The sequence below is a fragment of the Megalobrama amblycephala genome, linkage group LG7 (assembly GCF_018812025.1).
Source record: "Megalobrama amblycephala isolate DHTTF-2021 linkage group LG7, ASM1881202v1, whole genome shotgun sequence".
In the NCBI taxonomy this organism is placed as follows: Eukaryota; Metazoa; Chordata; class Actinopteri; order Cypriniformes; family Xenocyprididae; genus Megalobrama; species Megalobrama amblycephala.
In genome coordinates this window covers 58,473,578-58,484,883 of record NC_063050.1, presented here as the reverse complement: position 1 = coordinate 58,484,883, position 11,306 = coordinate 58,473,578, and the positions used below count along the sequence as shown (strand labels likewise).

General features: G+C 36.5%; 3 protein-coding genes across 4 annotated transcripts in view; 2 read left to right on the top strand and 1 right to left on the bottom strand.

Moving 5' to 3' along the window:
• LOC125273070 overlaps positions 1-3,597 on the bottom strand; it is an 11,316-nt gene extending 7,719 nt beyond the window's left edge. Inside the window, exons 1-2 of the mRNA XM_048198334.1 lie at positions 3,264-3,597; positions 48-365 (exon numbers count right to left, since the gene is read on the bottom strand). Coding sequence (XP_048054291.1) covers positions 48-365; positions 3,264-3,309 — 364 coding nt within the window. The 5' untranslated portion in view covers positions 3,310-3,597. The remainder of the gene's footprint in view (positions 1-47; positions 366-3,263) is intronic.
• Positions 3,598-3,733: 136 nt separating this feature from the next.
• On the top strand, positions 3,734-4,997 carry LOC125273072. The gene is made up of 4 exons (XM_048198337.1): positions 3,734-3,928; positions 4,034-4,333; positions 4,416-4,712; positions 4,826-4,997. Exons 1-4 carry the CDS (start codon positions 3,880-3,882, stop codon positions 4,975-4,977), a joined length of 798 nt encoding a protein of 265 aa, XP_048054294.1. The 5' UTR covers positions 3,734-3,879; the 3' UTR covers positions 4,978-4,997.
• Positions 4,998-9,635: 4,638 nt separating this feature from the next.
• LOC125273071 lies at positions 9,636-11,040 on the top strand. 2 transcript variants are annotated; one of them, XM_048198336.1, is made up of 5 exons: positions 9,636-9,989; positions 10,078-10,401; positions 10,488-10,570; positions 10,667-10,769; positions 10,850-11,040. In XM_048198336.1, the coding sequence occupies exons 1-5, from the start codon at positions 9,944-9,946 to the stop codon at positions 10,999-11,001; spliced, it is 708 nt and encodes a 235-aa protein (XP_048054293.1). In that variant the 5' UTR covers positions 9,636-9,943; the 3' UTR covers positions 11,002-11,040. The 2 variants fall into 2 exon arrangements, with proteins under 2 accessions (XP_048054293.1, XP_048054292.1); XM_048198335.1 differs by having other exon boundaries at positions 9,638-9,989; positions 10,488-10,769.
• Positions 11,041-11,306: the final 266 nt, after the last annotated feature.

The window sequence follows — 11,306 nt, the reverse complement described above, 5'->3', positions numbered from 1 at the left end:
CACAGCATCTAAACTTTTCAGACAACTGACTGACATGATTTACTCACCATGGACAGTAACTTTAAATAATGTAGTTGATTTTGCAATTGTAGTCTTGACGTCTACACTATAATCTCCTGCATGTTCAGATCTGATGTTTGTGATGGTCAGTGATCCCGTCTGTTCGTCCAGCTTCAGTCTTTCTCTGAATTTCTCATCAGAATTGGGAAAAGAGGGGTTTCCGTCTATAATTTTAGCTATGTTTTCCTTACCATAATTCCATATTATCTTACTATCTTCCTGTATTTCAGTGAGATCGATGCGTAGAGTGACAGAATCTCCCTCCATCACTGACACTGATATCACTTCATCAGAACCAAACACACCTGAGGAACAAACAGAGACAGTGCTGTAAATATATTGTTTATAATGTAATGTAAATATAAGGTAAATATTGTATATAATGTATATTGAGGCAATCTTACAGTTATATTCCTGTATTGTACTGGTAAATGATAATGTTTCACGATATTTGATATTATAGCTCCATATCCTTGTCATTCAAATTCATGCACTATAAAACATACAAAATGGAATATAGCTGCAAGCAACAATTATCGGGGTTCAATGTGTAAAAAGGTACAGTGTTTTCTTTAGGAAGCAAGTACACACTTACATCACAGATGAAAAAAAAAACACTTACAACCAATACAGGCAGTTTTTAAAATTAAATGTATAAGTATTTTTAATAGTTATTGAGGTTGAGCCAAAAACCTCAGAATAGTTTGCGAAAGTTGGTTTTTGAAACAATATCCAATATTTAACGAACGATTCAATTGACAGCGGCGGTCCTAGAGACAAAGTTGCTCAGAATGAGGAGTTTTAACATAAATGTTGTGCAAAAAATTGCAAAAAATGCAAAGGCGCCCCCTGGTGGCTGATTTCTTTCGAATTTCTCACAGTTCTCTAGGGCCATGAGTCAAACAGGCCCAGCGAGTTTCGTTCCGATTGGCCTCCGTTCATTGGCCGATGGTGTCCACGTTTTCGAAATGCACTAATGTCCTCAAAGGCAGTCTTGGCACCTCGGACAAAGACACTGTCCATGTCCTTTTTCACGCAACCACAGAATGAGCTCTTACATATGTGTGCCAAGTTTGGAGAAAATATCTCATTCCGTTCAGGAATTATAGCCATTTTAGTAAAAGTGGCTCCACCCACTTTTAAATCGAAAATTAAACTTTTTTTTTGATAATTTCTGACAATCAGAAACTATTGACTAGTTGGCAATAGTAGGTTTTTTTTCAAAAAATCCAAAATACCTTACAATTTCGGCATGCATTTTGTCCAAGGATTCCAACGATATAAGACACTTGAGTCTATGCCTAACGGTTTAGGAGTTATGAGTGAACTTTTGAGTGCTGTAGCGCCCCCATCAGGCCGATCAGGGCGAGCCTTGGTGACGTTGTAGACGGTGGTTAAGTTAAGTTTCAAGTCTCTATGACTTGCGGTTTGGTCTGCCCGATCACTTCTAGGGGAAAATGCTGATCTTTGGAAATTTTAGCAATTATAATAGAGTTTCAGCGCTTGAACCCCTAATAATGTATTGGTAATTTTCTGCCAGGACATTATCCAGTAAATTTACGGAAATATCTATTAATCCTAAAACACAACACAACACTGTAAAAAAATTATATGACTAATAAGTTATGACAACATATGTTTTTACTTGACCTTATTAAAATAAGTTAAGCTCTCTCTTTTTTTTTTTTTTTTTTTACGTCGGTTTAATGTCATTTAAGTTGACATTTTTTTTAATTATATTTTTAACCCAACAGCTGGCTTTGTCCATATTTGACTCAAATTTGTGTTAAAATAACCCAGAATTATTTTTAGGGTATATGGGCTTTAACCAATTTCCAATTTCCAATTTTTTTAGAGTGTATAGTCTTTTATTTTTAAGTATGGGCTTTAATGCAATATTTTATTTTTATTTTCTGAAGCAATCTGGTGTATTTAAGAAACACATGTTGGGTTGGTTCAACCAAAATTTGGGTAAAATATGAACAAACCCTACCGTTGGCTCATAAATTCTCCATATTTTACTCAAATTTTGGTTAAAACTTCTTAACTTTCTTTCTTTCTTAAGTAGTTTTAACACCAGTTTCCACTGTGTTGGTAATGCAAATAAACTAATTTCCTGTGTTGTATCTTGAAAAATAAGCCTAAAGTGGCCTGTAGTTTCTACAAGACATGCAAATTGTAAAAAGTATGTGGCTGAAGATCACATGCAAACAAAAATATGCACAAATAAAAAAATATTATATATATATATATATATATATATATATTAGGCAGCCTGGAAGCATATTGTACAAAATAAATAAAAACAAATAAAAACAAAACTCTGTTACTAAGGTTAAATGTCCCTTAACCAGAATATTTTTCAGTGTAATCTATTCTGAGGTATAAATATTTGGATTTATGTTAATGGTTATAGGGATGGATGTTTCGCACTGACACACAAAGAAAACAAACAAAATGGTACAATGCATACATTTCATTTTGTGTTTTAATTTAAAATATTTCATATTTATTTACCTTTTTGTAACATATTTAAAAATTAAGTATTATGAACAAGTAAAACTTCTATACCTCAATAATTAAAACCCACCTTTGTTAATATTAAAAGGACCTCAAGCGATAATTACGAGCTTGATGTTGGCAAACTTTACTACCCTACTTTTCCATTTCTGGTGTATATCTCTGCCTGAATGACAGTGATAGTAATTAAAGTGATTTATTTTCGTTGCTCTATTCTGTTCCGTTAAAACAGGATGTGTCGCAATCGGTTTTCATGTACACCTTTAATGCTGAGAATATTACAGGCCGTCAGCGCCCTCTAGTGTTCACTACCGAACACACACGTGCACAAACTTACCCCCAGAAATACATTTTTAACGTCGCTGTCATCTGTCATTAATCAGGGGTACCGTAAGACCTGGTACAGTTGGAACAGAAGGACAGATGAAACTAACTTTCGTGTGCTTCGTGAGTCCTCACTCGTGATTTATGCTCCACACGTGCAGTAATTTTCCATGCTCAAAAATGATGCAATGTGTGGGGCAAAAATCGCGCGCAAGGAGGAAATAAGGTGTTTTAACTCTCCCTCTGTTCCAACTATACACTTGTACGCTCATCCTACAAGTTTGTGTTAAAAACTGTCTTGTTTCCGGTTTATATTGGAACCGAAAGTGATGAATTAATAAAAATTGAATTTGACTCACCGTCTACGAGTAATAAAACCCAAAAAAGGAAAGTATTGTTCCTCATACTGGTGTCGCTTCAGACCGCATCTACTGCAGCAGTGATACTGATGATGATGATGATGATGATGATGGGCTCGTATCGAACCTTGCACGTCACGTGATTTCTTGAGAAAGCGGGTGTGTCACGTCATAGAATTTCGAAGTGTTCAAAGGTGAACCTCAACTGAAAAGATTAAAATAATAATATAAATCATAATATAAAACGTTTGTTTAGTAAGTATCATCATTAAAATAGTTATTTATTTAAAGTATTGATTAATGGGGAGAGCATCTCTTTTAAACAATCATGATGCTAATACGTGTATTAAAATAAGACACAAAAAATGGGAATGACTAAAACATTTTACATCCACATAAAAGCGAGATGCGAAACTGAGCCGCGACACTAGCAGATGTTGCTCGTTCACGTACACAATCACGCGCACCTCACGGAAGCGCGCAGACTTTTTTTGTTTTTGCTTGGCTCACCGCAAATTATCTACACTTAATATTTAAGATAATGAAACGTTAAACACGCGATTCTGTCATGTTTTTCAGACATTAAAGCCGTGCGGATTTCAAACGGTTGAAGAAAATGATTCCCGCGCTTGTTTTTTTCTATTTATGTTTTTTCCCTCTGGTTGGTGAGTTTTAAATGTATTTATGGCTTCAGTTTGAGTACATATTAGATAGGCTATTGTAAAAAAATAACGTTTACGTTAGACATTTACATTTAATTTTTACCTCAGAAACAGATAAGATAGAAGTGCCAGTGATGGCGGGAGATTCCCTCACTCTCCGCACCGGTCTGACTGAAATTCCGAGCGATGGTGATATCGAGTGGTGGTTTGGATCGAGCAGAACCTTGATAACCAAAATAGCGAAGGGGAAAATTACATATGGTGTTGATAAGAGATTAACAGAAAGTCTGCAGATCGAAATACAAACTGGAGATCTCACTATCACAAACGTCAGTGATGAACACAATGGAGTTTATGAACTAAATATCAATGATGCATTCGCCAACAAATTCAGTGTCACTGTTTATGGTGAGTATATATAAATAGTACTAAATCGTTTTCTTGGGTTTGTTTATTTTTTGTTTACCTAGCTTATTTACTGTATCTTCAGCTCCTCTACCTGTTCCTGTCATCACCAAATACTCTCCTCAATGTTCATCATCATCTTCATCAGCGTCCAAAAGTGTGCTGTTGTGTTCAGTGTTGGATGTGAGTCACGTGACTCTCTCTTGGTACAAAGGAAGCAGTTTATTGTCCAACATCAGCGTGTCTGATTTCAGCATCAGCATCTCTCTACCTCTGGAGGTGGAACGTCAGGATAAAAACACCTACAGATGTGTGCTGAACAATCCCATCAGCAACCAGACTCAACATCTGGACATCAGTGGACTCTGTCAGACTCGCTCAGGTAGTGGTGATACCTCCTCACTTTCTTTTCAACAAGACAAATCAGTGAGTAGAGAGGCCAAAGTCTGTTTAAAAGAGTGCATTTTTTACACAAGTGCCCATTTCTTTCTACAGACGGTGACCACGACTGGACCGAAGCCGTAATCCGATTGGTCATCGCTGCTGTGATGGGCGTGGCTGCAGTTGCTGCTGTTGTTGTGCTGGTTTATGATATCAGGTCCAGAAGAATTGAACTGGAGTGGAAAATTAAGTTCATCAAACAGTAATAAAACAGGAATAAACAGTCTCTCTTTCATTTGTTTTAACATTTATATGAATATCAGTGTTCATAATGATAATTGTGCATTACTTAATTTTAGATTCTGATACTAATCCATTATAAGTGACAACATTTAATAAAAGTCATAAAATAATCCTTTGCAATGCCATTTTGTCTTGTAAGCACTCTGTAACAGCGCTCGTCACGTCAAACATCAATGTTTGAGATGACCAATCAAATCAAAGAAGGTGGACTAGACTCTAAAATGCTGGGTTAAAACTTAAAATCAACCATTTGTGGGTTATTTATTTGGACAGACATACATATTTTGACCCAGCTTGTTGGGTTTTATACATTGACCCATTTGCTTGAGTTGTTTTCTGATGGGCCAGTCAACCTGAGAATTAAAGATTTTTCATTTTAAATAATAAAAACACACTCTAAAATCTGTTATATGTGGCCCTGGACCACAAAACCAAGTTGCACGGGTATATTTGTAGCAATAGCCAACAAAACATCGTAAGGGTCAAAATTATCGATATTTTTTTTAAAATGCCAAAAATCATTAGGATATTAAGTAATGATCATGTTCCATGAAGATATTTTGTTAATTTCCTACCGTAAATATATCAAAGATTTATTTTTGTGAGTGGATATGCATTGTTAAGGACTTCATTTGGATGATTTTAAAGGCGATTTTCTCAATATTTTGCATTTTTGCACCCTCAGACTCCAGATTTTCAAATAGATGTATCTCGGCCAAATATTGTCCTCCTAACAAACCATATCAATGGAAAGCATTTAAAAAAAATTGCCCCTTGTGACTGGTTTTGTGGTACAGGGTCACATATAAGACAGGAACAGTTCATATACAATATTTTTCATTCAAATGGCAAGTCAGTCTTTAACAATCATAATATACTCACATATTTAGTAAATGTTTTAGGAAGCAAGCAGCAAGAGCAGCCAATGGGAATCTGCCTCTTCAGAATAATACTGAACAAAAAAAATAACAGCGCCTCTAACCAGTTTTAGCTGTGTGTTCAAAGGTAAAAGCACTAAAAATTAGTCATAGCCTTTCTTTGGAAACAAGCAATAAACACAGGTTACTGCTTGGAGGTGTTATTTAAAGTCAATGAATAAAACCTGGATGCGAAACTGAGACACAACATTAGTATTTCAGATCTTTTGCCCTTATCATCGCAATGCTGATTGGCTGAGGAGTTTTCCCCCATTTAGCTCAAAAACAACAATCATAAAATACTCACTTTTTTAGTAAATGTTATAGGATGTGAGCAGCCATTGGGAATCTGTGGAAGGAAAACTGATGTCAGTAGGCTGTTCTGGTTCATTAAACGAGAATTTATACAGTAATAATTTGTTAGAAATACAAGTCTAATACAAAGATGTTTAGCTTAAGATGGCTTTCTCTCAGAACAGAATACAAAATGGCTGTTGAGCCCATAAATTATCGTTTAATAAACCAGAACAGCCTACTGACACCAGTTTTCCTCCCACAGATTCCCATTGGATGCTCACATCCTATAACATTTACTAAAAAAAAGTGAGTATTTTATGATTGTTAGTTTTTCAGCGCTGGATATGAGGGGATTAATCATTTGTATTGACAGTAAAAATGACCCAGCTGCTAAGTTACAGAACTTCTACCCAGCACCTGGATAAAAATATATAAAAAAATAACCCAATAAAATTACCAAACAAGTTGAACTCAGCAAAAGATGTTTTATTGTTTGGTCACTAGGGGGCGCTCCAGCGTCAAATCTGAGGTCAAAAACCGTGTGAATGCAGTGTAGTAAAAATACTATGTAGTTTCATATGATTTTAAACAAAAACCGTAGATATAGATAGACGGTTCACTCCTATTACATGTGAATGGGAGAAACTGCAATGCACAATATGGCAGAATAGACCTCTTTGGAGCAGACGTCACAATTACGTCACTTGCAGCTGCGCGCGCATAGTGGTTGCAGAAAAATAGCGGTAGCAATTGGAGGAAAATGTGCAAAATCCACAGAATAAGAGAAAAACGTTTTGTTGTGCCTCTGGATGTTGGAATCGGAATGCAAAAAAATATAGTCTTCATTTTAAAGAAAACCATCGTTGAAAACGTCCTTTGAAGCTAAACGGAGACGTTTCACAGACTGGACTGATGACATCTGCAAGGATTAGTCTACTATTAAAGCAGGAATTTGATGTAAACAGTAAGTCTACATAATATTCACATATACAGTTCAGAGGACATACATACATAGCAGTTACAGCATGAAATAATATTTAAACCTATAACATTTTACATAGATAACTTTTAAACATAGTCTATAAAATTTTTATTTCACAATTCTGACTTTTTTCTTGCATTTGCGTGTTTATGACTCCCAGTTCGGCCATTATAAATCGCAATTGTGAGTTTATTTCACAATTCTGAGGGGAAAAAAGTCAGAGTTGCGGGATAAATTGCAATTCAGAAAACGAGTATAACGAGTTACAGGATAACGAGCATATCTCACAATTCTGTTTTTCTTTGTAAGAAATGTGAGATATAAACTCAGGTTTGCGAGAAATAAAAGTCAGAATTGTGAGATATAAACTCAAAATTAACTTTTTTTAATTCTTTTATTTCGTGGGTTCCATAGACTGCTACTGCTCAACTGTCATTTTCTGCAACCAGGTAGGCTCCGCCCATAAAAAACGTCATCGCTGTTTGCAAACACCAAATTGGTCTATAGGTTCCACCTTCTAAGTAAAAGAGCCAATCACTTATTGGTAAAGTCATTGCGTCACTGCAGCTGTTATTAGAAGCTCCGGTTACCATAGAAACCTGAGACGAGCGCTTAGGACTGCACATGCGCATTGGCTGGTCTAGCCTGAAAAATGCTTTTTTAACATTATTTGAGCATAAGAAGCAACATTTATGGGACAGTTTGTGTCGGATTTTATTATTTAATTGTGAGTTCGGCTAGCGGTTTTTGAGATTTCACGATTCCCCCATTCAAATAGGTCAGACTTTTGTTGCGTTCCAAATGACGCACTATGCACTTATACACTATGTACTTATGCACTATGTACTCATCCATGTAGTGCGTGAATTGTATAAGGTTATTTTGTCATTTAACATCAAAGTCTGATACCCCCTCCCCCTCCACTAATTAAAGCTGCGACAGTTGAGTGCATGAAGTGTCCAACATTCCACACTTTGTTTTTTTCCGTTAATTTAGTGCATCATCCGGGTATTTAAAGTGCACTTTTTCTTTTTGGAATTTTCAGTGTGAACGCACATCATAGAATAGTGCATAAGTATGCAATTTGGGAAACACCAATTGCAAATATGTGCAGTTGCAATATGCCAAGTAACAGACTTCCTCAAAAGGGACATTGTTTCAAATCATAATATAATAAGACACAACAAAAATAATAAAACTGTACGATAGTGTTGTCCCCCCAGAAATGAACAAGAAAAAATAGTGTGCAGAATATCTGGGCTGAGTGATGAATTCAATATTAATAGGGAATGAATACACCAAACGCTAAAAGTCACTAAGTGCTTGATAACAACATTAAGGGTCACTTTGAGTCTGCTGAGATACTGTCAGACTCATACATCTCTACAGGATGTGGTCTTGTTGAGAGGTTTTGTTAATGCTATTGTTGCCTAGCCAGGGTCTATAACTGCAGTGAACAGATGCTGAAATTAGGAACCAAGACAATCTGCAGATTTCAATAAGAGAGCAGATTTACTTTTAAGATGACTTGCATTCAGTGAATGTTAATCTTTAAACAATTCTAAACATGGTTTGTTTGGACTATTGGAATTTAAAGTGGGAAAAAAGAGAAATGAGAAGCAAAATAAAGAACCGAAAAAAGACAACACCACAAACGATTACAAAATAAATGTCTGGTGTGGGTTGCCAGGTTTCCACAACAAAACCCGCCCAACTGTTACTTAAAACTCTCCCAATCGCATTTTAGGTGGTAAAAATTCTGCTTTTTGGTGGATTTCCCTCAGGTAAAATTTGCATTCCAGGGGCTAAATATCATGTTATTTAGGGTTTCTTCAAATTCTTGAATCTCAAGATATGACTCCCCCTCAAACCAGTTCAAAATAAAACAATCAAATAATACTGTTATTCTTCTCATGCAAAAAATGTCTTGTTTCCACTGTACTCTCTAGCAGCTCAGTGTCCGAGTCAAACCGAAACCGCGGCTGCGGTCTGAGTTTAACTCAGGTTAGTTTAGTCAAGGTTGCAACCTTTAGTGGCTGAGTGACCCAAATGAATGTGGTTTCTCTTGAGTGGACAGACGTCTTGCTCCTGTTTACAACTGCATGTGTGTGGTTGACTGCAAAGGGCATTATTTTCCTTTAAGTCACATTTCCACAGATTCACTGTAAACATAATGCAGTGACTAGCAACTGACATCTGATTCTTACCCTTTGTGCATCCTTGCAGGGCTCTTATTTCTCTCAGATATATATATATATAGGCTATATCAAAATATATTGCCCAACACAGCTACAGTAGATCGAACCAAACAAACAAATGCTGCAACATTCTGAGGAGAAAACAACAACACAGCAAAATAGTCAAAAATAGTCAAATCGGCATAGGTTTTTTAATGGAAACAAGCGATAAACACAGGATAGCCTACTGTTTTGGGATGATATTCAAAGTTAAGGAATAAAGACCAGGATGTGAAACTGAAATACGACATCAGATATTTCAGCTCGCTCTTATCAGCGCGATGCGCGTGCATGTACACATCCGCGCGAAGCGAGCAGATGAAGGAGTCTTCCGATTGGCTGAGGAGTTTTTCCCCCCAGTTTGGCTTCAAACCGCAAGTTATCTCCAAATATTGTGTTTAAGATCATGAAACAATATAAATCACGCGACACCGTCGTGTTTCAGTAAATCAACCTGGATTCCATTCGACGGATTTACCTCAGAGCGTTGAAGAAAATGATTCGCGCTGTTTTGTGCTGTTTATGTTGTTTTCTTCTGGAAGGTGAGTTGTGAATGACGTGTACAGGATCATTCAGGTGATTTAGATCATTGTTTTTTATATGTTTATGTAATCTAATCTTGTTCTTCAGGAGTTTTTGGCGTTGAGACAGATGAGATAGAAGTGCCAGTGATGGAGGGAGATTCCTTCACTCTCCGCGCCGGTCTGACTGAGATTCAGCGCGATGATGAGGTCGAGTGGCGGTTTGGGTCGAGCAGAACTCGTATAATCCGAATAGCGGCGGGAAACGTTACTAGATATGATGACGAGAAATTTAGAGAAAGATTGAAGCTCGAAAGACAGACTGGAGATCTCACCATCACAAACGTCAGTAATGAACACAATGGAGTCTATCAGCTGAGCATCATTATCAAGAATAAGAAAACAATCAAGCGATTCGCTGTTACCGTTTATGGTGAGTCTTCACTTGTGTTGTAATTAACACTATACTAATTCTTTCTAGTTTATTTTTGATTCCCTTAAATTTCTTGTTATGTATAGCTACTTTGCCCACTCCTGTGATCTTCATTGACCCTTCACAATGTTCTGAAAGATCAAGGATCGTCCTGTGTACAGTGTTGAATGTGAGTCACGTGACTCTCTCCTGGTACAGAGGAATCAGTTTATTGTCCAACATCAGTGTGTCTGATCTCAGCATCAGTCTCTCTCTACCTCTGGAGGTGGAATATCAGGATAAAAACACCTACAGATGTGTGCTGAACAATCCCATCAGCAACCAGACCAAACAACTGGACATCAGTGGACTCTGTCAGACACGCTCAGGTACACTGGATCCAGTTTGGTGGATCTTTGTGAATTTGTGTTATGCAATTTTTAGTACTCAATTTATTGTTTTTCCTCAGACTGCCACATTTGTTTTGACACCACTGAAGCTGTGATCCGATTGGTCGTCACTGCTCTGATGGGCGTGGCTGCTGTAGCTGCTGCTGTTCTCCTGATTAATGACATCAGAAGAGCTGGAAGAACACATACAATCAAACAGCGACGTACCTGATACTGTAAAGCAATAATAAACAGCACCTGACCTTTTTAATTTTTTTTTCCTCTCTGTTTTAAACAAATTATTTTTCACACTTTTCTTCTAAAAAATGGGAAGAAACATATTTTTAGAAATATCTATATTGGTAAAATCAATGTTATATTCTGATACCTTTATAGGTTACAGTTAAGGTATATGGAACTAATCAGCTATTCATAATAATAAATAAGCAAATGGAACATTGGTTAATATCCTGAAACATTGTCTGAAAATAGTTTTTTTGCAGTTCATTTTCGTCTTGCTAATGGAAATTATTCTTT

Excerpts from the sequence above, each read along its gene's own strand:
- LOC125273071 (XM_048198335.1), top strand. The coding sequence starts at position 9,944 with ATGATTCGCGCTGTTTTGTGCTGTTTATGTTGTTTTCTTCTGGAAG. Across the intron at positions 9,990-10,077 it reads ATGTTGTTTTCTTCTGGAAG|GAGTTTTTGGCGTTGAGACA; the intron begins GTGAGTTGTGAA and ends CTTGTTCTTCAG. Across the intron at positions 10,402-10,487 it reads ATTCGCTGTTACCGTTTATG|CTACTTTGCCCACTCCTGTG; the intron begins GTGAGTCTTCAC and ends TGTTATGTATAG.
- LOC125273072 (XM_048198337.1), top strand. The coding sequence starts at position 3,880 with ATGATTCCCGCGCTTGTTTTTTTCTATTTATGTTTTTTCCCTCTGGTT. Across the intron at positions 3,929-4,033 it reads ATGTTTTTTCCCTCTGGTTG|AAACAGATAAGATAGAAGTG; the intron begins GTGAGTTTTAAA and ends TTTTTACCTCAG. Across the intron at positions 4,334-4,415 it reads ATTCAGTGTCACTGTTTATG|CTCCTCTACCTGTTCCTGTC; the intron begins GTGAGTATATAT and ends CTGTATCTTCAG.